The 26,886-nt window shown below is 41.6% G+C and overlaps 1 protein-coding gene and 1 non-coding gene across 2 annotated transcripts in view; both read right to left on the bottom strand.

Moving 5' to 3' along the window:
• RYR3 (ryanodine receptor 3) overlaps positions 1-26,886 on the bottom strand; it is a 499,651-nt gene that overhangs the window by 240,358 nt on the left and 232,407 nt on the right. The window contains exons 10-13 of the mRNA XM_032856920.1: positions 26,628-26,784; positions 15,541-15,714; positions 11,750-11,871; positions 417-585 (exon numbers count right to left, since the gene is read on the bottom strand). Of these exons, the coding sequence (XP_032712811.1) occupies positions 417-585; positions 11,750-11,871; positions 15,541-15,714; positions 26,628-26,784 (622 nt within the window). The remainder of the gene's footprint in view (positions 1-416; positions 586-11,749; positions 11,872-15,540; positions 15,715-26,627; positions 26,785-26,886) is intronic.
• On the bottom strand, positions 16,950-17,055 carry LOC116867565. Its single transcript, XR_004382614.1, has one exon. It is a non-coding gene; the product is annotated as a U6 spliceosomal RNA (small nuclear RNA).

The following is a 26,886-nucleotide window of genomic DNA, read 5'->3' as shown; positions in this document are numbered from 1 at the left end:
TGGTAGAACCTGGGCATTTGTATTTTTTCAAACAGGTTTCCTAGGTAATTCTGACAGCTTCTAAAGTTTGGGAATCACAGCCAATGCCATGCTTTAATAGCTGAGAATGAGCACAGACTGGGATATACACGCGCGCTGCGGCACTGAAGTTTTGAAGACTTGGAGTCTTCCAACTTCAGTGCCAAGATCCATGGTTACAATGTGTACTGGGAGCGTAACCACGGGTGGCGGACAGGGAAGGTCGGCTGCCAATGCATCCTTTCCTTTCCGGAGTCCCTCTCTCTCTTGTTCTTCCATCACTACCCGCATGCACGGAAACAAAGCTGAACTGCCATCATAAGGATACGCTAGCTCTGGGAATCTCTGTATTTGTTCTCTCACAAAGAGAATCTCAACTTTTAATTTTTTCGACTTACCTCCTCCTTGAAGAGATTCTGTCTGTTCTTGAGCGAGCGGAGTTTGTTCTGTTTGTCCTCGTGCTGCATCTCCTCCTCCGGGGGCTGAAAGTAGGCAATCAAGTCCTGCAAGGTCTGCAGGACCTCCTGGATCGGCAGGGTGACAGGGGCCGCTGCGCGGTTGTTCCCACTAAAAACACAAGATGAGTGCGGCTCAGGTCTGGGCCTTGGGTGGGGACCCTGACGAGCGTCCGCTGGGTCCTGGTTCTTACCCAACCCACGATGGGCACCAGGCCCTGCTTCCCGCAGCAGTCGCCGAGTGATTACCACACATTCATGTCTGCCAACCAAAGAGCCACAGAAGAAAACATCTGACTCGATTTTAAAGACCTTACGTCAACAAAGGGAGATGACCCGTGCCTTCTGCCATGCTTTCTCATTTTCTGCATAAGAACACTTCTAAAAATAACTTACTAACTCACAGTTCTTTCAAACGATCCCAGATTCCTCTTGGAACAGGTTAAACATTAGGTTGGAAGGGTTTCTATCAACTCCATGTGTGCTTTTGCCTTCTCTCTCCCTTTCTCCTTCTCTCTTCATGGTTTTCATGTCTCTGCATGGGTTTTTTTTCATCAAGGTTTTGTGTGTGTGCATGTACACACTAGCTCCTCTTCCCCCTTTGCGGAGGTCTCCTCCGGACTTCCTGTGTGTGGCCTCCCCACTCTTTCTCAGCAATCGACCCCATCTCTCCGCATTCTTCCTCTCTGTCTTCATGTCCCCTCCTCAGTGTTTCCTCCCCCACCACCTCTCTTGCCCCCTCTGTTGTGGCCCTCCTATCCTGAATGTCTGTTTCTGCCCAACTTGGTCAGAGTTTTTCAAAAAGTCTTGTGATTAAATCCTGTCAATACAGAGAGACCACAAATCTCCACAGACGGGAAAAAGAAGCCATTTCCCATCCCCTTGATGGGTACATTGCTGAGCCTTCTGGAGAGCAAAGGCTATAAGAAGGAAGGGGAAAATGGACCCATCCCCTGTGAAACTGCCTCATTGCCCTAGGGGACAGGGAACTGGCTGAATGTATAAATTACCTCAGAACTTTTCCTTGGGTCAATTTCTAAGGAGTTCTCCTCAGCATTGACAGCGTATTTGGTTACCTATTAGTCTGGACACATGCTAAGAAAAGACTTACCAGGCCTAAAGCAAAGGCTTAACAAGCCCAAAGAACACTCAGATTATGAAGTGACAATTCCAATTTTGTATACAAAAAGGCCAAGTGGATGAGATGAGGACAGAACCCCAGTGGACTACAGACACAGAGGTCCTTCTCACCAGAGTGGGCGCTGGCCCACGGGAAGAGCTACGGAAATGCTCACTTATGACTATCCAAGATACTACAGGATATAGAGAGTGGGAAAGAGAATGCTGTGAGGACATGAAGTGAAGGTTTGGGAACACAAAACCCAGTCAGGAATGACTTCCTAATTCTAGATTCAAGGAAAAATGAATACAGTATCTCCAGTATGTTTGGCCCAGATGCAGATTCTCCCAACCCCTGCCCCCCTTTTTTAAAAATTTTGAGTTTACTAGAAACAATGACATAAGTTAAGTAAATAGTGTTGCTTTGGGGGTGTGTGTGTGTGTGTGTGTATGTGTGTGTGTTTATATATATATATATATATATATATATATATATATATATATATGATGAAAAGATAAAAGACGTTTTTAGCATTTTTGTAGTTTGAAGAGAGAACTATACAGGGGACCAGAAAACCCAATTTATAGTCATTGCCATGAACCTATGATATTTGGAGTGTCTCTAAGCCTCCTATGCTTGGTTTTCCACCTAGAAAATAGGAAAGGTACAACCTTTATTATTGCCAGGGTCCTTCTGGGTCTAATTTTGTTCTGTGGGTTCTCATTGCTAGATTGCTTCATCTTGTCCCTTCGAAACCCATCAATATGATAGTATTCCACTGGACTAAAGGCAGATCTCTCCTTCCCTCAAAACAGAACACATCCCACCCACAGGCCTGGCACTAGGGACAGTGGGGAAACAGACACGACCTCTGAATGGCTTCATGGTGATCACCTTCTACTCCAGAACCTTGGGGGAGACCCAGATGCACCCGGGATAGGGACAAGATGGTGTCTCAATTCAGAACGAACTACAATGGTACCTTGATCATCCCAGCTTTTTTTTTTTTTTTTCTGCTCTCTGATTCAGCCACTGCCCCACTATGTTCCCAGATCTTTGCAAGGACTTTTTTTGTTTAATTCAAGTAAGATCTCAGGGGATTCTGAGTATTTACCATACTATTACCATAACACAATTATTTATGTAATGTTTCCATCCTAAGGTTAAACTCAGGACAGCAGGATAGTATCTACTCGTCAGCAGGATTTCTGAGACTCCCTCACCTTTCACATCGTTCATGTGTCCTACTGGACAGCTCCCAGCAACTGCCCAGAGGATGATGATGAGACAGCACAAGCAAACTTTAACCTTTCTTCCTCATTGTTCTTTCTTCTTCCTTCCCTATTCATTCAACTTTAATTTGCTTTCTCAAAAGGCCACCCCCTCCTTCTGGTTTCCATTATACACAGATTGTTCTGTCAGTTTCTCAAAAAAGACAGGAGGGGAGAATCTCCTTACCATTTTTTTTTAGTCTTTCACTTCCCAGCTCTTGCAAAATTCAAGTACTATGGCTTTTGCAGCCCCCATCCCTGCTGCACAGGTTTATTTTTCAGCAGTCCTCTTTTCTTCTAAAACATCCCGTGGCTCAGAGAACCACGAATTTCCCCAATTGACAGGGGAACATCCAGATCATCTGACTGAGGAACTCAGGAAATCCTCTCCCTCACAAAAATGATGATAAAATCATCCAAAACAATTTTTTTTAAGGACTCTGGAAATTGACCAAAGGCATACAACAAATTGAGTTTTTGTTTTGTTTTGTTTTGTTTTAAATAATGAGGTGTGGTGAAGCACCTGGGTGGCTCAGTTGGTTAAGTGTCTGCCGTCAGCTCCAGTCATGCCCCCTGGGTCCTGGTATAGAGCCTCACATTAGGCTTCCAGCTCAGTGGGGAACCTGCTTCTCCTTCTCTCTCTGCCTGCTGCTCCCCCTGCTTGTGCCCTCTCTTTCTCAAATAAATGAATAAAATCTTTAAAAATTAAAAAAAAGAAAAGAATGAGCCTTGCTAAGAGATGTAGGAACCTATGGTGTTTCAGCCTGAGGCTGTCCTTAGGCCCTCCTCTAGATTTAGATCAAAGAAGTTCTAACAAGGTGGGGCAGACCCTGAGGAAGGTCACACACTTACTCGGAAAGAACTGGAGAGGGATGTAGCCATCTACTTATCTCTGGCTGAGTCTGAGGTTGTGGGCAAGCAGAAAGCGAAATCCAGGACAGACCTAAAACTGTGTGAACTCTGAATGTGTCATCTAACCCCCAAGCAGGCCCATCACCAAATACCTGTAAGAAATACTAGGCAACCAGGCTGAGCTTGTAAGAAATACTGAGGGAAGTGCTTCAGATTGAAAGAAAATGACACCAGATAGTAACTAGAATCCATACGTAGGAATAAAGAGCATAGTAAAAGTAATTATGTAGGTAAATATAAAATATGGTATAAATATGTTCATTTCTTTTTTGTTCTTATATTTTTAAAAAACAAACAGATGGGGCACCTGGGTGGCTCAGTTGTTAAGTGTCTGCCTTCAGCTAAGGTCATGATCCCAGTATCCTGGGATCGAGCCCTGCATCGGGCTCCCTGCTAGGCAGGAAGCCTGCTTCTCCCTCTCCCACTCTCCCTGCTTGTATTGCCTCTCTTGCTGTGTCTTTCTCTGTCAAAGAAATGAAATCTTTAAAAATATAATAAAAAAATTAAAAATGAATGGATAAGAAAATAATTGTAAAACTGTACTGCTGGGCTTATACCAAAGGAGGATGTAAAATTATTATTATTTCAAGGAGGAAGGCGAGAATGGAATGCTGGAGCAAAGTTGCTTGGTTTTACATGTTAAGTTAGTTTTAATTCGAGGTAGAGTGTCACAAATTAAACACCAACCAAGTTGCCTAGAACAACCACTAAGAATATAACTCAAGACAGTAGTAAAAAACAAACAAACAAACAAAAAACCCCAAAAATCCTTTCCTCAGCAAAGGAATTAAAATGGTAGACTAGAAAATATCTAACACAAAAGAAGGCAATAAAGGAGGAAGAGAGAAACAAAAAGAACATGAGATATATAAAAATCAGATAGCAACATGGCAGACATAAATTCAACAGTTTAAATAATTACATTATCTATAAATGGATTACACACAATAATAAAAGGAGAAGACTGTCAGAGTACATTTAGAAAACAAGATTCAATGTATCCTCTGTACAAGACACACTTTATAGATTCAAAGACACAGACAGGTTGCAAGTAAAAGGCGTGAAGAACTTATTCCTTGCCAACAGTAACCACGATCTGTATGTGAGACCTCTGGAGTGGCTCTACAAATTAGACTTTAAGATAAAAAGTGTTCATAGAGAAAAAAAGGGAAATGTTTTCTAATTATAAAAAAGTCAATTTATGAGGGAGATATATCCGTTATGAACATATAACCACCCAACAACAGACACCAAAATACATGAAAGCGAAAGTTGAGAAAACTGAGGGAGAAACAGACAATTCAGCCTAATAGAGATTAAACACCCTATTCTCAGTTAACATCTTCTAATGTAACTAGTTTATAAAAGGAAAAACCATATGATCATCCAAATAGACAAAGAAAAAGAATTTGCCAAAATCTAACACATTCAAGATAAAAGAAACCTCTTAAACACAGGAACTCAAGAGAACTTCCTCAACCCCATAAAAGTCACCTACAAAAGCCCTACAATTAACATCATATTCAATAAACAAAGACTGTTTTCCTGCTAAGATAGGACAAGAAAAGGATATCTGTTTTTTCCACTTTTATTTCACATTGTAATGGATTTCTAGCCACTGCAATCAAGGGAGGCGAGGAGCAGGAAAGAAAGGGCATCCATATTGTAAAGGAAAAAACCAGAACTTTATTAACAGATGACATGATCCTGTTTGTAGATAAAGAATGCACACCAAAAAAAAAAAAAATCCACTAGAATAAACTTTCCAAATAAGTCACAGGATGCATGATTGATATTTAAAAAAACTCAATTTCTGTTCCTCCCGTATTATGTATGCAGTGAACAATTTGAAAAGAAATTAAGAGAACAATTCCATCTGTAGTAGCATCAAAAAATACTTAGGGATAAATTTTATAGAAGACACCTACGACTTAAACACTGAAAACTATAATATCTTGCTGAAAGGATTTCAAGAAGAAAAGATAAAGGGAGAGATATTCTATATTCATGAATTAGAAGATTCAGTACAATTAAGATAAAAGTTCTCCCACCAAATTGATTTAAAGTTTCAATGCATTTCCTATCAATATCCTGGCAAGCAAAAATTGACAAATTCACCCTAAAATTTATATGGGAATTCAAAGGACCCAGAAAAGCCAAAATAATTTTGAAAAAAAAGTACAAAACTAGAGGATTCTATCGGATTTCAATACTTACTACAAAGCTATGTTCATCAGGACAGTGTTGTTTTGAGAGATATATAAGCCAGTGGAATAGAATTGAGGGTCTAGAAACATACCCTTAAATTTATGGTCACTTGGCTTTTGACAAAAGGTGCCAAGGCAATGTGATGGAGGAAAGAGCCTTTCCAAGAATCAGGCTGGGACAATGAGGTATCAAAATGATTCACTTTATAAGAAAAAAAAAAAAAGAATTTCAATTCTTACCTCAGGCCATCCCCAAAAACAGATTCAACATGGATCACAGAGCTAATGTAAGAGCTTAAATTACAAAACTTTCAGAAGAAACGCAGGAGAAAGTCCTGGTGACTCTGGGTTGGGCAAGAGCTCTTAGGACACTCAAAAGCACAATCCAGAAACAAAAGTTATGCTAAATTGGACTTCACCAATATTAAAATGTTTGTGCTTCAAAGACATCATTAAGAAAAGGAGAAAAAAAGCCACAGACTACGAGAAAATATCTTCAAATCACGAAGCAATAGAAAACTTGCAACCAGAAGATACAAAGAATTGTCAAATGTCAGTGTGAAGACAAACCACCCAACCAAAAAAAACAGGCAAAGCCTTGATTACATTTTCCTAAAGAAGATATATGAATAGCCAATAAGTACATGAAAAGACATTCAAAATCATTAGTCATTTTGGAAATGCAAATTAAAATCATAACAGTATACCACTTCATAAGCCACTAGAATGTCTACAATCAAAAACAGACAATATGGGTGTGGAGAAATTGGAACTTTGTATATCTGAGTGGAACATAAAATGGCGTATCTGCTTTGGAAAGAGGGCTTCCAGTTTCCTAAAAAATTAGATATACCCAAATATCCAGTGGATTTTGTTAAGTGAAATAAGCAAGGCACAAAAAGACGAATTTTGTATGATTCTAGTTAAATTAGTGAAATTCATAGAAAGGTTGAATACTGTTTACCAGGGCCTGGTGGAGAGGGGGTAAGAAGGCAGAGTTATTGTTTAATGGGTATAAATTTCTGTTTGCAATGCTGTAGAAGTTCTGGGGATGGACAGTGGTGATGATTGTACAAAAATCTGTATTTGGTTAATATCACAAATGGTATACTTAAAACTGGTTGAAATGGTAAATGCTATGCTCTGTATATTTTATCATAAAAATATAAACATGTTGGGGCACCTGGGTGGCTCAGTTGGTTAAGTGTCTGCATTTGGCTCAGGTCATGATCCTGGGGTCCTAGGAGACTGAGCCCTACATTGGGCTCCCCACTCAGCAGAGAGTCTGCTTCTCCCTTTGCCTCTACCCCTCCCCCAATTTATGCTTTTTCTCTCACTCACTCTCTCTCAAATAAAATCCTTTTTTAAAAAAATACATATAAATGTTAAACAAATTACATATGACTTTGCAATTCCACTTCCTGGTATTTACCCAAGAGAAATGAAAATACATATCCAAAGACTTTTACACAAATATCCATGAAACCCATACTGATAATAAACAAAAACAAAAAAAACCCACTGATTTTCAACTGACAAACAGAATGTGAGGTACACCCATACCTGTCTGTCTCTCTCTCTCTCTAGATCTCTCTATATACGCACGTGGGTATACACACACACACATATACACACTCATATACACAATAATATATGTATGTGTGTATATATATATGTATATATATATACACACACTTATATATGTATGTGTATATGAGATATACATACAAAGGAACATTCTTCAGCAATAAAAAGCAACAGAACCCTATTGCAGTACAATAGGGATGAACCTCAAGAAATGTAATACTAAGGGAAAAGGCCAGGATCAAAAGACAATATAATGTATAAATCAACTTATAAAGTTATTAAATCGAGAGAGACCAAAGCTAGATGATTGGTTGTCTAATGCTGGGGGCGGGAAATTATATATACTACAATGGGCATAAGGGACCTTTTTGAGGTGATAGAAATGCTTGAAAAGTGAATTATGGAGATAGTTGCATAGCTCAGTAAAGTTATTAAAATTCACTGAGTTGCACACTTAAAAGGATAGATTTTATGATATGTAAATTATAACCCAATAAAGCTGTTTAAAAATAATTTTCCCACTGTCAGGTATGTAACTCCCACTGACTTTTTAAAGTAATAGCTTTATTAAAATATAATTCACATATTACACAATCATCTATTTAAAGGGTACAATTCAGTGGTTTAATGGTTTTTAGTATATTTATAGTTTGGCAACCATTGCCTCAATCAATTTTAGAACTTTTTCATCAGCTTCCGTCCAAATCCCATACCCATTAGCAGTCACCGGCCCTGACCCCTCTGGGCCAACCACTGATCTATTTTCTGTCTCTATGGAAATGCCTATTCTGGATATTTCATATAAGTAGAATCCTACCATGAACAGCCTGTATCAGTACTTCATTCCTTTTTATGGATAAGTAATATTCTATTGTGTGAAAATGGCACATTTTGTTTATCCATCCATCATTGGTCATTTGGGTTGTTATCACTTTTTGGTTATTATGAATAATGCTGTTTGGAACATCTGTGTACCAGTTTTTGAGTAGACATATTTCATATCTCTTAGGTATATAACCTAGGAGTAGAACAGTTCGGTCATATGTTTAACTTTTTGAGGAATTTCCAGATGGTATTCCAACATGGCTGCCAACATTTTACATTCCCACCAACAGAATATGAAGGTTCCAACTTCTCCACATCCTGTCTCACACTTCTTATTAAGTCTCTTTAATTATAGTCATCCCTGTGGGAGTAAAGTTCTCTCACTATGGTTTTGATTTGCATTTTTCTTCATGGCCAATGGCATTGACCATCTTTTCATATGCTTATTGGCCATTTGAGTATTTTCTTTGGAGAAATGTCTATTCAGATCTTTGCCCATTTTGTAACTTGGTCCATTTGTCTTTTTAAGGTTGAGCTGTAAGAGTTCTTTATTCTAGATACAAGTCTCTTGTCAGATACATGATTTGAAATATTCTTTCCCATCACCTAGGTTGTTTTTTCACTTTCTTGATGGTGCCCTTTGCAGCAAAAAACTTTTTAATTTGATCAAGTCCAGTTTATATATATTCTTTTGTTGCTTCTGTTTCTGGTGTCATATTGAATAAACCATTGCCTAATTCAAGGTCATAAAAATTCAAGCCTATGTTTTCTTCCCAAGTTTTTATAGTTTTGGGTCTTGTAATTAGGTCTTTGATCCATTTTGAATTAATTTTTATATAGGTATGAGGCAGGGGCCTCCGACTTTTAAGACAGGCACAAGGGCAGTGTTTCAGAGAACTGAGAACCAAATAAAAAAATAAAGCCATTCAACCTCTAGGATGATGGTTCCAGATATAGTCAAGACTACATGAAAAGCTCATTTTTGCACACAGCCATCTTTTAATTCCTGTACCAAGCTATTCATTCTAATATCCTTCCTCTGAAGAAGGGGAGCAGGTCTGGACATGATGAGGCACAGAAAGGAGGAAGCACTGTTTGGGGATCACAGGAAACCAGTGATAGTGCAATGGCTGATGCATAGGCCCCAGTTCCATTCTGTGGTAGGAATACCTCATTGTCTACTTTCCCTTCTCTATTTTGGTAATGGGATGCCTGAGTGGTACTGGGAACACAGCCTACCAACCAGACATTATATTTCTCAATCTCCCTGCAGTTAGGTGTGGTCATCTGACTGATTTTAATTAGTTGAGTACAAGAAAAGCGATCTACTTCTAGGTCATATTTTTAAACAAAAGAAATCACTTATCCTCCACCACTCCCAATTTCCTCACCCCACCCCACTCCCTTTTTTTCTCGCAGTACAGATCTGAGAAATGATGCTAGCACATTATTTTTGATCATGTACATGAGGAAAATATACCAGGATAGTTGGTCTCAGTGGTGTTGAATATTAGAATCTTCAATTCTAGAACATACAACTGGGGAGCTTGAATCAAAAGCTGGTGTTTGAATCCCATCACAGAAATTCTAGAGATCTGTTTTTTACTATTTGTATTTTTTTAAAGATTCATTTACTTATTTCAGAGAGAGAGAGAGAGCAAGCAAGCCAGGGGGAGGGGCAGAGGGAAAGAATCTCAAGCAGACTCCAGGCTGAGCTCAAATCTCAGGACTCTGAGGTCATGACCTGAGCCAAAATCAAGAGTTGGATGCTTAACCAACTGAGCCACCCAGCTGGCCCATCACAGAAATTCTAATGCAATCAGTATGAGATGCCACCCAGGCATCAGGGTATTAAAAACTCTCCATGGGGCACCTGGGTGGCTCAGCAGATTATAGCCTCTGTCTTCGGCTCAGGTCATGATCCCAGAGTCCAGGGATCGAGCCCCACATCGGGCTCTCTGCTCAGCAGGGAGCCTGCTTCCCTTCCTCTCTCTCTCTCTGCCTACCTGTGATCTCTGTCAAATAAATAAAATCTTATAAAAAAAAACCAAAACTCTCCAGACGAATCTCACGTGTGGCCAAGGGTAAGACCCCTCCTCCAGGGGCGCCTGGGTGGCTCAGTCAGTTAAGCCACTGCCTTTGGCTCGGGTCATGATCCCAGAGTCCTGGGATCGAGTCCCATGTCGGGCTCTCCGTTCAGCAGAGAGCCTGCTTCTCCCTTCTCCCTCTCCTTCTGCCGGCTGCTCTGTCTACTTATGCTCTCTCTCTGTCAAAATAAATAAATAAAATCTTAAAAAAAAAAAAAAAAAAACCAAAACAAAACCCCTCCTCCAGGGCAATGGTTTGTCAACTTCAGCATGCTTCAATATCAGCTGGAGGGCCTATCAAAACACGATTTCCTGGGGTATCACCTTCCAGGTGTCTAATTCGGTGACACCTGAGAATGTGTATTTTTAACACGTTCTCAGGTGATGCTACTGTGCTAGTCCAGTACACTTTAAGAAACCAGCAAGATAAAAGGACCCTGAGCCTCAGTCGCCCAACCTGGGCTACCCTATATTCTTACTTAGACGAGAAATAAATGTATCTTGAACTGTAACTGCAGCTTAGCCTATATCCTAACTAACACACATTACTTGGATCGCGGTACTCCAACTGGAAAAGTCAAGGTAAACAAAATTGTTCTCATTTCATGCAAATTCACGCATGCAATTTAAGGCCCCTCGGCATTAGAGCTCTTTTCCTACAAAAGAAGGATGACTTGGAACACTGCACTGTTTACAACAGAATCCATTTCTCCCGGTAATTGGTGAACACAGTCCACAGCGTTCTGCTCTGGCAGCACTGTTTAGGCATTGAGGGGATTATGACCCACGTAGGCACCTCAGTTACTGTTCCCATTTAAGTCCCAGCCACAGGTGGGTAACCCAAGGCTTTCAATGCAAATCCACTTGGATCAAAACCATAGCAACGATTCTGAATGATGGAGAAAGCTTTTCTAAACAGGGCAAAACAGCACAAAGGGTGTGGATCCATTTTTCCCTCTTCACATATGAATCCAAAAGGGACCTGCAGTGCTCCAGGCACTCATCACTTAATTTTCGGGAGGAGACCCTGGGTATTCCTGACGCCAGCCCGAGTCACCAGTGGGGGCAGAAGCATGTGTGGGGCCAAGGGTAAAGCTAGGAGGTCATCTTCTGAGAAAGACTATTTAGTCCCAAGCTCTCTGTGGTAAAACTCTTTGCTGATGTTTAATAATTTCCTGAAAACTTGTAGTATCAAAAGGGGATGGGGAGGTAGGATTGGATGGCCCCAGAGTAGAAACTAACAGAAGAAAGGAAGGAGCTTCCGTACCTTACAAACTGGCTGAATAAGGCTGTTGTGTTCCGGATGATTCGAGCAGCCTGCGACTCCTCACGCTGGCATCTCTGCAGTGTTAACCCGTCGTCCATGTGGCCTTCCTGGTGGAGTATGACCTACCCACAGAGCCAAGGACACCACGTCCAGTTACACGCTACTTCATAGCTGGATAGTCACCATTTCTTGCCAGATTCCCCCCATCCCTTGAATTCCTTCTCCCCAGCCAAGTTCCCCTGTGCCCCCTTGAAAACGGGCCATTAACGGAGTTATTCTGCCCGCACTCCCCATTACTGACCTATGAATCATTCCTGAGACACAGTGTTTTGATGAAAGTAAAATTTTATGTGCCACTGTGGTATGAGTTACAGTAAATTCCTTAGGCTTAGACGGCCCATTTGAAAAGGTGCAAACATATTTTGTAATAGATTTTTCTCTTGAAATGAACACAAAACTTTACCCTTGGAAATGGAAGAAAGTCACTTTGTTCAGAGCCTTTTCCTCCAGAGATAAATTGAGCAAGAAAAGCAAGTTAAAGAAAAATGCTCTACTGGGACTGGGCTTGGGTTCCTCTCCTGAAGGACAGCTACTATTGAACATACAACTGGGGAAGCAACTCTTCTCATGGAGGCTGAGAAGGGCATTTGAAGGCACAGACTCTGATAGTAGCTGATGTGGATTCTAGTCCTACTTTCTTACATTCTAGCTGTGTGACGTCAAGCAAGTTACTTAACTTCTCTTTGCTTCAAATTCACCACCAAATGGACTTCTAGAGTCATTTTGAGGATTAAATGATCTACATATCAATCACTTACCATGTTTCCCAGAATCTAGGAAGTACTCAGTGAATATTTCTTATAAGGGGCTGTATATTACTGATCTCAAATCATTTATCTAAAAGCTAAGTATATGTATTTATCACCAGTGACATCAAGGTACAATTTTTGGGCACGGTTACCAGCTTTGAATATGGAGGTCAGTGGGTTTCTTCCCTTGAAAGGGTCAAGTGTATGCATATACTATCTAGGGTGGTTTGAGGCTGGTTCAAGTCAGACTTAAACCCTCGTTCAAGTTCCTGACATGGTTCCTCCTGAGGTGAGTTAAGGGAAGAGAGACGATTTGTAGGTGCCAGGGTCTGGGGTGGGGTCAATTACATAAAACCAGGTTTCAGCAAATATCTTTAGGAAAAGGGGTTCCAGTCTCTCTTGTTCTTAGCTCAAAGAAACTTCTTTTCCTTTCCGTGTAAAAATCTCTGATTATTTATTCTTCTGAAATTGTGTCCTAACATAATGAGTTCACACACAAAGTAGAACACTGGCTTGCCAAAGTTTATATTCAGTTTTGACAATGACCTTGCACCCCATTTGCATACTGTAGCACAAGGGTTAGCCAAGGATACCCCTAGTACTGGATTCACCAACTGTTTCAGAACCACTGTGGGCAGTGAGAACTGCCCAGCAACTGTTTAACAAGGGTGCACTGAGATTTGGCAATGCATTGCCATTAGGTTCGTTCTGGCCCCAGTCCCAGTATTTGGGCCCCTAAAGACCAAAATCCTGACATTTTGCTTGTTCAGATAACACATTCAAACCAGCCAGCCAAACAGGAAAGTAATGAGAAGTAGGGGGAATGCAGTTGTTAGGACACTGTTATTATGGGCCCTACTGATCACCGCAGCCCACTTTTTCTCTTGGAGGACTCCCATAATTCAAGAGAAGACCGCAGAAGCCTGGGACGGGAATGGCAAAGAGAGCGCTTCCTTTAAAGGGCGTTACCATTAGGTTTTTCATGGTGTCTATTTTCCATTGGTTTTTCTAGGTCCCTGTTTTGTTTTATAAAATGCTTAAAACAGATTTGAACATCCTTTGTATTTTTAGAAAGAAACTTAACCTCCTCCTCACAAAATAGAGCAGGGCAGCCCTGTGAGGGGCTGAACATCATGACATCATTTAGAGAGTTTCTGAAAGGACCTTCCAGATTCACATGCACACGGCTTCAGTTAAAGGAATATGTAGACCATAGTCCTGGACGAGAAAGGCAGGGACAGGCAGAAGTCAGCAACACGAGGTGGGACTTCTCCTCGTCGACAGGGTCATTTTAGTGTGCCTCCTCCCAAGAGGAGAGCCGAGATCCACAAATTCCACCTCTTTAAATGCCATCATTATCTTAGTAGGTATGGAATATTGTGGAGACTCTAGATGATACCATTGTACTCTGCAGAGGATTTAATTTTCTTCTGATGGATGCCAAAAATCCATCCATCCTACCAGCCTATCTTCAAGTTGTCCTTATTTCCAGACGTAGTTCATAGTCCTAGGGTAGAGCCCTTTTGGGATTTAACTGAAAGCCTACTAGATTTTCAAGGGCTGTTTGAACTTGAGGGGCCCTAAACTCCAATCTTAGTATCCCTAGGATTGTCATGCTGTTGACATCTCCACTTTGCTCTTCTCCATTAGAGAAGCGCTGTGTGCTTTCTGTTTACTATCCTGGCTTCAAAGCCCACCCCCGGTCAGCTTAAGGGGAAACTGCATATAGAATTTCAGGTTCATGTTTCTACAGTTCCCTCCACTCTAGAACCGTGGCCCCATAAGTCCCAGAAACCCTGGCCAACCTTACCTCTCACCTGTCTCTCCAGCCCAGTGAAGCTATCACAAGACCCCATTCCTTGGTGCTGCAACTCTGCCAATATGCTGAGCGGCAGGTAGAGACCAAGGTGTGCTCATTTAGTGCACTCGCCTTCTGTCTGGGGTCTTTAGTACTTCTGTCCTAGAGGCATACCCTGGTTGTTGAAGCCATCACGTGGTTTTGGTTTTTCCTTCTTTCTTTTTGTTTTTGTATTTTATCCAGCTTTGATAACTGTTTGTAGAGGAAGGGAATGGGCTCTAATTTAGTCAGCATAGTTGTTATTTATTTTATTTTCCCTCTCCTCTTCATGATTTCAGTTTCCCATTTCTGGATACTTTCCTGGGTATGTTTTACTTACACAAAAGCAAGCTATCGCCTTATGGTTTGCTCCCATGCTCCTTTCTTACAACAATCAGCATTCTGAACTTTCTATCACCTCCATATTAGGCTGCTAAACCCAAGCTACAGGGTACAATGGCTTCCAGAACCCTCTTCTAGGGTTCCTTGACTACCCAAACCGGTGTCTTGTAAGGGTTTTTCCAAGGGAAATCATGCCCCTGGCATCTATTTTCTGGTCTTATCAAAAGAAACACTATTACAGGAGCTTTCTGGCAAAAAGATGTGGTGTGTCTCCAAGCCAGTTTTCCACTGCAGCTGGCTGGGATGGACCACTCAAATCATGTCATTCGGTGGATGTAGCATCAACACACAATATCTCATCTTTCGGCACTTTGGTTCCTGTGGGCTTGTTATCATGCAATCTGCATTTTCTTTGTAGCAATTCTATTTAGTCTCTATATTATGAAAACCACACAGTAACTCAATTACCCACTTAAAGGAAGAGAGCAATGGTGTGAATAATCCCCAAACAGCATACCACTAAGAGTTATTATTTCAGGTTTTCGAGTGCACTGAACAAATTCTATCCCCTCCTCAGATTTGCCTCAGTATTTAACTTTTTCTTTTTTCTTTTCTTTTGCACTTAAAATGGGGTCAAAATAACCAAATGAAAGAGTAAAACCTGTCACAAGATAACTCTTCAGAATAGCAAAAATAGTAAGAAGTAAACATACATCATGTTCGCCTTATTCTCATAATCACTTTCTTGCCTAGCTGCTCCTATTTCGGGGTAAAACAATTCCAGACAGCCTCTCTGACCCCACCTTTCTTTTCAGAGGTCCAAGGCGGGAGGTCTTGGTATCTTGTGCTTTGTAGGTCACCCACAGACCACTGGCTATATGCTGCACAAAGCAGACGGAATCTCCATACTTGATTTCTGGAACGCCCATGCCTTCTATATCTCGCTTGTGACTAGAATCCAATTTCTCCTTGATTTCCTATTTCACAGAAAATGAAACAAACATGGGCACATCTGATTAAATAGAAATGCAATATAGAGAACAAATCACCTGTGCAGAATTTGTAAGCCCCAGAACCCATTACCCAAATCTTCATGATGTGCCTGTCCAAGCCAGGATTTCAGAAAGACTTGCTTCCCTTATCTGCCATTAACTGTAAAATCAATGGATTCCAAGTTTCAGCCACTTTAATAATTACTTAAATCTATGGGGGAAGGAGGCAGCTGGTAGGGTCTCTTTTTGGTTCTGATCGTATATAGTTCTCCGTTACCTTTTCTAGTTTTCTCATCCTGACTCAGCCCCCTTAATAATCATCAACACTTTAGTGGCCAATTAACTTATTTTCAGCAAGTTGTATCTTCTGTAATTTTAACGGTTATCTGATAGAAACTCCCTGACTGGAGGCATTAAGTGTATCTGTTAACAACACAGAAATGTCTTTAATAGAAATCAGCAGAGAGAGCAGACCGGTGGATCAGGTAGGGGCCATAGTGCGGGAAGCAAAATGCGGTCATTGGAGTCCCTGTCTCTCATGGCCTCCTCGCCTGTGTGTTGCAGCCAATGGCTTTCATTCTTCAGTTGCTACTGTTTCACTACAGCTTTTCTCCAGGATGGAAAAAGGAGGGGTTGCGCATCTGGAGTGTCCGTTTGGGGACCCACTGATGTACCTGGGATGGAGTGAGCTGGAAGGTCGACCCAGGGCGCATGGTAACTCTGTCCTTTTCTCATCAATCAGGGCCTCGAAAGGTTTGACTCTTCTTCCATTCCTTCTCTACATCTTGCATTAAATTTCTCACTTGTAAAAGCCATTAGCTGGACAGCATTTTCGATTTTTTACAGCATAAAAAAATGCAGCATTCTGTTCCCTCTGCTTGTGACCATGTGACTCTCCCTCCTGATGATGCAACAGCAGCAGCACACCTCCTGAACTCTTACTGTGTGCGAGGCAGTGTTCTTTTTCTTTTTTTAATTAATTTATTTTTTTTAATAAACATATAATGTATTTTTATCCCCAGGGGTACAGGTCTGGGAATCGCCAGGTTTACACATTTCACAGCACTCATCATAGCACATACCCTCCCCAATGTCCATAACCCCACCCCCCCCTCCCGTGCCCCCTCCCCCCAGCAACCCTCAGTCTGTTTTTTGAAATTGAGTCTTTTATGGTTTGTCTCCCTCCCAATCCCACCTTCTTTCATTTTTTCTTTTCCTACAAAAATATCGAACGCTTCATGAATTTGCGTGTCATCCTTGAGCAGGGGCCATGCTAAGCTTCTTGTATCATTCTAATTTTAGTATATGTGCTGCCGAAGCGAGCACGTGAGGCAGTGTTCTAAGTTTCTTACATGGGTTGACTCTTCATATAACAGCTTTGGGTGCAACCGCAAATACAACCCCAGTTTTTCAGAGAAGAAAATGAAGACACGGAGGGATGAGCAATTTGCCCGAGGTCCCTTCAAGAAGTCATCAAAGAGCTAAGACTTCAACCAGGAAGTCCAGCTCCAGAGACTGTTCTTTCCCCTGCTCTGAACTCCTACTCACCCTTCAACACCCTGTTCGGATGCTGCCTTCCCTGTGAGGGCCGAGTAGTCTCTCCCGCTGGACTTCCCCAGCACACTCTCATTCCTTCATTGAGCACTTAGCACATCATAGTGTAAATGGGCTTGTTTATAGGACTCTTTCCCTGTGCCAGACTAAAAAAGATAATCAAGCGCACGGGCCAGACTTCAATTAATTTTGGATTCCTGATACAGAGAATCAGGTGCCTTTCAATTACTTAATAAACATATATATTTGGCTAAGCTATTTTTTTCTTTCAAATACTTTTTTTTTCATTTCATTTCTGATTTCCTTCAAACCTTCAAAACAGCAAAATTAATTGTTTTGTGTACATTTATAGGATCCTCTTGGGCAATGTTAATACTTCACAAGAAAATTCTTATTTTAAATGTATGTTGAAACATTGGCTGGATTTTTAAATATGACATTTCTCAAAATGAATATTTCTAAAAGAACTTATCTTTGGTTTTATTACAAAAGGCAATGGAAAATAGAATTTTATCTACTAGGACTTCTTTGTAGGTGGGTGGTCAAGACTGCATTGATTTCACAGGACGATGGATACTTGATTTTCATTCCAGAAATACCCGTAGTCCTGAAGATACTTAGGCCAGTAATAGGATTTAAAATATGCCAAAGTTCTTCTCTCCAGCCTGTTCTCTAAACCACAGACAATGCAGCAAAAGATACATACTGCAACTGTTAAATATGAATAATTACACTGATTGCCAAGCACGCACAGTTAAAATAGTGCATGCTCCCAAACTATCAATGACTACACTCCATTTATTTTCCCAATTTTGTTTATTTAAATATGACTTGGCCAGAAGAAGAAAAATGCTAGGATGTATTTTTCTTGAGCCTGAAATCAATTGATCATGACTGTTTATAGAATGGGGTATCTCTCAGTGTCTTTGCTTTTACAAAACAGTATATACTCCCAAAACTCTCTGATGGTCACTGCAGTGGCCACTTCTAATTTCAAAGAATAGGAGCAACAGCAAAAGAAACTAAGACATGGAGACAAACCAATACTAAAGCCTACTCAATCCGAACCTAAACACCACCACAGATACACTAAGGAAACGAGAGTGGTCCATGATAGAGAAGCCAGATTTGGCTGATGGCAGGTTGGCGACCTTGACTTCTGAGCACTAATGCTCCCCTCTGTGTTCACTCAAATATGACCCCATAAGCACTTACTCTATTGCTAGAAATGGATTCTTTCTAAATGGTAGGGCTAACCCAATTACTCCCTTCCATTAACTCCCCAATTCCTAGAAGATACAATTTTCATTTCTGAAGTTCATATATACAATATGCTTTAACCAAATTGGACTATGTTTCTTTGATATATCAAGGTTCCCTTCCTCTGGGCCTTTACCCACACTACACTTTCTGCATGGAAATCCCCTATTTCATCTTTGCATCTTTACATGTCATCCAGCAAGCCTTTTCCAGATCCACCTTTGCATTTCCCCTGATCCTGTGGCACTTTTCTTCTCTCTCAAGCTCTTTACCATCGTCTGGGATAGGAATCCCTTGCTGGCATGGTTCCTGTCCCCTACCAGATTGAAAACTCGCCAAGGACAAAACTTGGATTTGCTTGTCTTCGCTTAAAATAGGTTGTAAATAATCTGCTTTTGTTTTTTGTTCTGTGGACATCAATTATTATTATTTTTTTTTAATCTCCATTGACCTTCCCTATGTTAGATGATTAGCGGATTCTAAGGGGGAAGAGGATTCTATTGAAGGGTAATCATCGTCTCCTGTCTCCACAGAGAATTTATGAAATGGTCATGACCATATCACAAGCATCAAATAAATATCTGGTTTAGACAATTAAGTTGCTGCTCTCCAGAGTGATTTAAGATTTCTGGGAGGACAAGGAAGGGAACTGCAACTAGGGTTTGTCTAGTGCCTACTAATGAGCAAAGTATTTTGCTTAATACTCTACAATAGCAATACCATCAGTGAATTTACCAGAGACCTACAAAGTGCTATGTATTATGCATGATAGTTTAAGAATATTTTCTCTCAACCTTTTAATGGTCCTTCTGTCTTCAGTTGTCTTACTCTATAGGTAACAAAACTGAGGTTTGCAGAATTAGTCATTTGTAATTTGCTCAAATTAGTAATTTGCTCAAAGTCCTGTAGCTAAGTAATGGAACAGAATCCAAAATCAAGTAGAATTCCAAAGCCCATTTGTCATTTGAACATAAGTTTCTGAATGGTTTTCATTAGTGCAGTTAAGGATTAATTGTATTAATGTTTCAGTTGTTTTAAGGCTATTACAAAGAAGAAAAGGCCAAAAGTTTGAAACTATATGCAGTTATTTTATGAAAAAATAGTTTGGGCTCATAGAAACTTTAGGGTCATACGTACAAACCAATAATGACAGCAAGGTGACATGATCTATATTCAAGGGGCAACTGGAGTTTGGGAGAGAGAAGACATTATTGTGCTTGAAAGTTGGGGATGATTTTATACAAGACAGACACCTGATATGAGCTTGGCTAGGGGTGAAGTGAGAAAGGAAAGAAGGAAGGTGACTTGGTTTTGGTAAGACAGGTGTTGTGTGGCAAGGAGAGTGGTTGATGTCCAGGAAGGGTCCTGAACGACAAGGACTCTAAACTTTGTACAAGTTTCTCCAACTCACAATGTTAACAGACTTTGTCTGGGCAAAGAGGACTTTGGACAAGTTCTTTATCTTCTTCCAGGAGTCAAAGGGAACATTAGGGCTTAAATTGCTGGATTGTTAGGAGTCCTATAATAAAAAACAAAATAACAAAAGAAAATAAAACCTGCTGAACTCTGCATAATGCAGCAAGTGCAGCCAAACTGCTTTAAAAAATTCATAAAATTATTGTTTGGAATACCTCTTGGGAAAAGCTAGTGTTGGCAATGGAAAACCACAGAGAATTTTAAGTAGAGGGCTAACACAGGGCTGTGTCTTAGAATAATTGTTCCAGCAGCAGTGTGAATTACAGATTGAAAAGAAACAAGGCCAGAGACAGGTGATTTTTAAGCTATGACATCAGTACCTAGCATATCTGGAATGGAGAAGCTCCTAATTCATGTTTATTAATAAGAGTAAAATTTCTTACTTGACACATTGAAACTGCCTGTGTCCACAGAGGACAGCAAAGTACCTTTCCAACAGACTGAAAGCACCCAAAAATGTTTGAGGGGTAAATGTTCAGGGAAGATGAGAACCATTCATGGATGCTGGGGTAGGCCATCAAGAAAGGCCTGGTTAGCCTGTCCCTTCCTAGAGAAACCTTCATGTCTCTGGAGAAACCTTGAGAAACAGCCTTTAGGTTCACTTCCCCACAAATATAGTCCTTTCCCAAATTTCTAATCTAGAATGGAGGTCTTAGAATGGCCTTAAAGAAGTCACACACTGCAAGACATTGCTAGGATCCTGGCTGGATGGGAGGCCAAGGAAAACCCCTTGCTGTTTACTGTGTGTTGGGGGACCAGACTCATCTACATGAAGGAAGGTGCACTTCTTCAGTGGGCTCTTCTCTCCATCTTTCTCCTTTATTTCCTACACCATCAGCGTGAGGTAGACAGCGCTACAGCCATTTCATGGATAAGGAGACACACTCCCAGGTCATCTTCCTGTCTCACTGAATCCTCACAACCACCCTTCAAGACATACTTCTTCACCCCCATTTTTTGAAAAAGAAAAAAAAAAAAAGAGGGAGACATTAAGGCTGACCAGCAAATGGGGAGCCAGGATTCTCACTCAGGTTTCCTCTACTTCAAAGCCCTCGGTTTTCCTTGTCTTCTTCTCTATTTAGTCCACTTTGAACAATAATGACTTGAGAATCATTGCTTTAAATTTTAAAAATACTGTGTAGACTGTAGAATGTAGAATGGCTAAAATTAACAACATTCTAGAATGCAGAATGGCTAAAATTAACAACACAGGAAACAACAGGTGTTGGTGAAGATGCAGAGAAAGGGGAATCCTCTTGCATTGTTGGGGGAATGCAAGCTGGTACAACCACCCTGGAGGATAGTATGGAGGTTCCTCAGAAAGTTAAAAATAGAGCTACCCTATGACCTGGCAATTGCACTAGTAGGTATTTACCCAAAGGATACAAACATACAGATTTGAAGGGGCACATGCACTCCGATGTTCATAGCAGCAATGTCTACAGTAGCCAAACTATAGAAAGAGCCCAAGTGTCCATCAACAAATGGACATATTATGGGATATTCTTCGGCCACCAAAAAGAATGAAATCTTGCCATCTGCAGTGATATAGATGGAGTCAGAGGACATCATGCTAAGTGAAATAAGTCAGTCAGAGAAAGACAATGATTTCATATGATTTCACTCACATGTGGCATTTAGGAAACAAAACAGATGAATGTGTGGGAAGGGCAGGAAAAAAAAAGAGAGCGGGGGGGGCAGGCAAGCCTTAGAGGCTCTTAACACTAGAGAACAAACTGAGGGCTGATGGAGGGAGGTGTGTGGGGAATGGGCTAGATGGCTGATGGATGTGAAGGAGATACTTGTGATGAGCACTGGGTGTTATTTATAAGTGACAAATTACTAAAGTCTACTCCTGAACCCAATATTACACTGTATGTTAATTAACTAGAATTTAAATAAAAATTTGGAAGATGAAACAATAAAGAATAAATTTTATTTGAAATGAAATAAAAACTGTTGTCTCTAAACGCTTGAATCTCATGGTAGATATTTTGTCCTCTCCTTTTCCCCTCTTTCCTCTGTACTTTTCTGTAGCTGAGAACTCTGTGAGGAAGTGGAGCAGGCTAGGGGGCTGGCACAAACAGAGCCCATGTTTTCCTAAGGGATGACCCATGAGCCCAGCTGCCATCTTGATTCTGGCTGCCAGGAGCTGCTAAGGTTAAAGGGCACGTGAGGCCAGTCTACAGAGATGCTTTCCATGCACAGCAGAGAGAGTAGTGCACAGCTTTTAAAAGGCAGGGAAGTCGGTTTTGACCAAGTGTTTAGCACATACTAGATATTTGATAATTGTTGACTCAACTGAACGTAATGTTTTTACACACTGAGGAAAAATTTCCTCTCATTGCAAACAATGATAGCTCTACATCCTACTGCAATAAAATAAGCAAACCTTGAGATTCTATCTGGACCGTTCAAGACTTATGGTATAGTCATGAGAAATAGCTAAAAAATAAATGGCTACATGAGATAGGCCTTGATTTAACATCACTAATTCACTCTTCCCTGAAAGGAATTCAAGACTGGGAGCTGATAGGGAGACATGACATCTAAACAGATAATATTTACTCTGGCATAGCAATACTAAATCACATTATCTGACAATCCTCGGAGAATGGCCTTGCAATGTCAAGACAATGGGAAAATGATTCAAAATCAAGTTCATAGAAATCTAACTTTGATGTTCAAAATAATGAATCTTTCTCCTTGAATGCTGATAGGCAGCTAAGTATTAGGATCCAAAATGATTACACAGGATGATAGGATACTTCTATGAAGATGATGGGGGTTAAAATTAAATGGATTTGAGGCTATTTTAATGTATGATCACATTCCTACTTCCACACTTATCGCCCTCCACACATTATACCAGGTGCCAGGGTACCAAAAGGAGGGCATGTGTGGTCCTTGTCATCTAGGGTCTCCAGGTCCAGTGAGTGATGGCTGTTACAGAAGCATGGACAGGGCCCTGCTGGAGGCCCATGCAAGAGCCCTCCTCCTGTAAAGGGCATCAGACACTAGTCGGGAAGGATGAGCAGGAGTTCGTGAGTGGAGGTGTGTAGGAGGGGTAAAAGGCATTCTAGGCACAGGTTTAGCAATGAGAAAAAAGAATATGTTCAAGGGCTGATAAATATTTAGTAAGCCGGAGCTCAAGGCAACCGTGAGCAAGTGACACAGAGAGGATGGAAGGGCAGGCTGAGGTTGGATTTAACCTTTTATGACAGATTTCAAATGAGGGGTGACCAGATTAAGAGCTGCGTTCAAGGTCTCACAGAGAGCAGATGGGAGTCAAGGCCAGATCTAGGTGACTGGGAAGCCACGACACTCTATCGAATACCACTTACAGATTAAAGGAATAAGGCGTGATGCTGTAGTTCAGAGGCAACAAGGCATCCCAGACCTCCAGCTTGTTTTGGATGACCCTGCTGAAGGAAAGAAATAAAAACTGACCCAGATCACTCCCTGCTCATTATTCCACATGCTTCTCGTACTTGCTCAAAGACCTTGGTTTGATTCCATCTGAGTCAGCCCAGGCCCACAACTGCCACAGGGGTGAGTTCTGACCCCCTTTCATGAAGGCTTAGTCACACCCCTGTCCAATCCATGTGTACAAGATTCACACAGGGTACCTGCTGCTTCCTCGTAAGGGCAGCCTGTCACAGACTGATGCAGCCAGACAGGAACACGGCGTGGGAAGCCCATTAGTGCCAGATGACCCACATCCCAGCTAACCCAGTGCTGTCCTGAATATATGAGCCCTAAGAGTGTCCCTCCATCATATAGAGAGAATAAGATGAATACCATCCCCTCCACCATCGCCAATCACAAAGGCACAAAAGACACACTATCTCCACCTCTCAGCCTCCCCACTGAGTTCCCCCAACCCCTGCACTGCCACCTGGATCCTGAAATGGTACCACTGACTACTCTCTGCCATCTGCTCCATCCCATAACACCTGCAACAGACAAGAGCTGGCCAGATGACTCAACGCCCTCCTGCTGTGGAAAAGCAGAGCCAAGAGTCTCCTTCTGCTGGGGAACCTAGGTCACTACTCCCCGGTGAGGGCAGGCACACTGGAGTGTGCATTTACGGAGGAGAGCCTGCCCCTAGCAAGGTAAACATACATTTACTAGGGAGGAATCTGGAGTCCCAGAGCTCTCAAGGAATTTCTAGCATTCTTCTCCCAAGAGCTCTTTGGGCTGTGTGTGGCAGAGCAATGGGTTATCCATACATTCTTGCGTTCAGTGTAGCTTCACGTTCTAAGATGCCAGATGCTCTGCCCACACAATGTCCTAAGGAAGCCCCAATTTCCTGCGGGAAACACAGCCGTCTTTGGCCTGCCATGGAGCCTAGGTCATTTTAATATCAGTTCCTTCCACACTAAAATGAACATAGCTGGGCCGAATACTGCGGCCCTGCGAGTTATGTCAAACCTCTAACATAATGATTCTAGTGAAATGTAACATCATTGCCAAGTGCAGAGGACAATGTGCCTCATGGGTGACTTTTACATCCAGCTCTGCTATGTTGGCTGTCCCCATGGTACCTCGATGACTTTCAGCCATCGGCTGCTTGCCTCCATGTGCACGGAGATGAAGGGACTTGGGGAGATAAGCAATGGGCCTTTGGAGGGTAAGTGTGCTCACAGGCCAGAAGCGGTGCCAAGTGGAAGTACTCTCCATGGTGCTCTGAGTTTTTCTGGCTTTCCCCAGAGACCATGAGCACTAAGCCATCCTCCATAAGGCTGAGCCAAGAAAAGAATGGAATGGAAGAGTCCCTTTGGAACAGGATCCTGCCAGCTGCGTGGTAGGCCACCTGAGTGCCTGCTGTAATCAGAGAAGCCCCTTTTTGAACTAGGAAAGACTGCAAGGTCAAGGATCCATCCCAGGGCAGCAGATCCAGAGTGGGCTGTGGGGAGCACTCAAAGAAAGAAAAAGCCAAGCCGGCATTCTTAGAAAGGCATTTACTTGGTCATTAGCCATAAGGAATCATTTCTTTTCTTTTCTTTTCTTTTTCCTCATCTCTTTTTACCCTCCCACACTTGCTGTCACCCCCAGCATCCTATGTCCAGTTGTCTTTTAGGGAAGAATGTGATCTCGCTCGTCTCTGTTCTTCAGACTTTTTTGTTACTTTGTTTCACTGATTTTTTCCCCACATAACACTGCAGTAAACCACTTCGTGGAGGCCAAAATGTTTTACTACACAGATACATGTTTGTATTTTAAAATCTTTCTTTTTTCTGGGAATCTTAAAAAACAAAAGTGAAGGGAACATAAAGGAGATGCGCTCAAAAAACCAGAATGAAGTCAAGGAGTCAGTAAACCTTTTAAAGAGAAGCAGATGGGAGGCTATGTTTGAAAAGAATTTATGGTAGGAAGTTCATATATTTTAATGTCTGAAATATAGGTGTGGAAATAGCGTAACTCTGATATGTTGCCATCCGGAGGGGAGGACTTATATGCCAGAGATTCTCTACCAGGAAACACTCTGGGACCATAAAAAGAAGGAAAAGAAAGGAGTCTGAGGGCCCTGCTTCAAAAAAGGGCAATACTGGAAGACTGTCCTCCTCTGATTGGTTAGGAAGCAGAGCTGCCCCACAGAAAACTCAGCCGTCAGCTCCACACTGAGGCCCACATGAATGGAATCATCAATAACCCTTGCCTGAAATCATGTTGAGAACACAAAGAAAGATCTATTTCTGGAAAAGAGCAAAGAAGAATGAAACTAGAGATGAAGCCCCCAAAGCAGATGTCAAACTGTCCTGTTAGGAGACAGAGACTCCCCGATAACTAGGCCTGCATCTGTGCACAGACTTTCCTACGCTTGGGTGATCTTTCCAGAACAATCATAAAGTGACAGAGCATCCGACTCTGTCAGAAGTCAGCTCAGCATGCAATGCGGACCATCCAACTAGATCCGGCTTGGAGTGATGCAGAGTTAAAGCCTGACTGGATGTTAAAGGTAGGAGACTTTAAGAAACCGTTGTCTCTATACACATCAAAAGGTAAAGCTACTTGTTTATGATTAACCTAACTAGCTCACGGTCTGCTCTGAATGACGGCTGGAGATGGATGGGTGAGAGCTAAGGGAAATGGAAGGAAGAGACCAATAGGGAGTGGAGAGGAAGGTATTGGTGACTTTGTGTAATACAAATCACTAGAGGATGACATGTTCAGAATGATGCCTTCTCTGCATCTTTCTGAAAGAAATTGCTTGCTTGATTTAAAGCCATGTAGCACTGAAACTCATGCCTCTATGTTATCATTGTTTTATAGGACTGAAGCATAGGCTTTAAGGTATTAAAAGCTATGCAGAATATATTAAGCAACAGCATCATCTTTCATTAATCTCTACACAACCAATTTCTGTGATCCTTGTACTTTCTGGGGCCTTCCACTCTTCTTTGAAGTCTCTCTTAAGATTTAAGCTCTCCTCCAAGGTCTACATTTCCCTATAAACTCAATTCAAAAGATAGAAGAATAAAGTGTTTGTCATAAATCTAGTTTCCAATCCCATCTTGCTCCAGTCCACGCGTCACAGTTCTGCCTGGAGGGTTCAGAGATTTCACTTCTGAAATGAGGTCAAATTTCACTTCCTCACACCTTACCTTGGAAGCCCGGAAAGAGAAGGCCGTGGACTTGGTGTCTGACTTCGCCCGGTCCTGCAGTAGAAGGCCTTGGTCCTCTGTCAGGGCCAGGTAGTGGCCTGTGGTGATATGCCGGAGCCGGAAAGCCTGGCCCCATCGGATGTTACTGCCACTCCAACTGTGCAGAGAAAACAGCCGGGAAACTCAGTCTATTTCAGTGTCTGTCCTGGGCTTTCTTCCACATGCTAGCAGAATTCTAACCCCTCTGCGGTTTATCCTC

The sequence above is a fragment of the Lontra canadensis genome, unplaced genomic scaffold (genome assembly GCF_010015895.1).
Source record: "Lontra canadensis isolate GAN:19392208 unplaced genomic scaffold, GSC_riverotter_1.0 scaffold12, whole genome shotgun sequence".
In the NCBI taxonomy this organism is placed as follows: Eukaryota; Metazoa; Chordata; class Mammalia; order Carnivora; family Mustelidae; genus Lontra; species Lontra canadensis.
The sequence above is the reverse complement of the archived record's forward strand: the minus strand, read 5'-3'. Positions and strand labels throughout refer to the sequence as shown.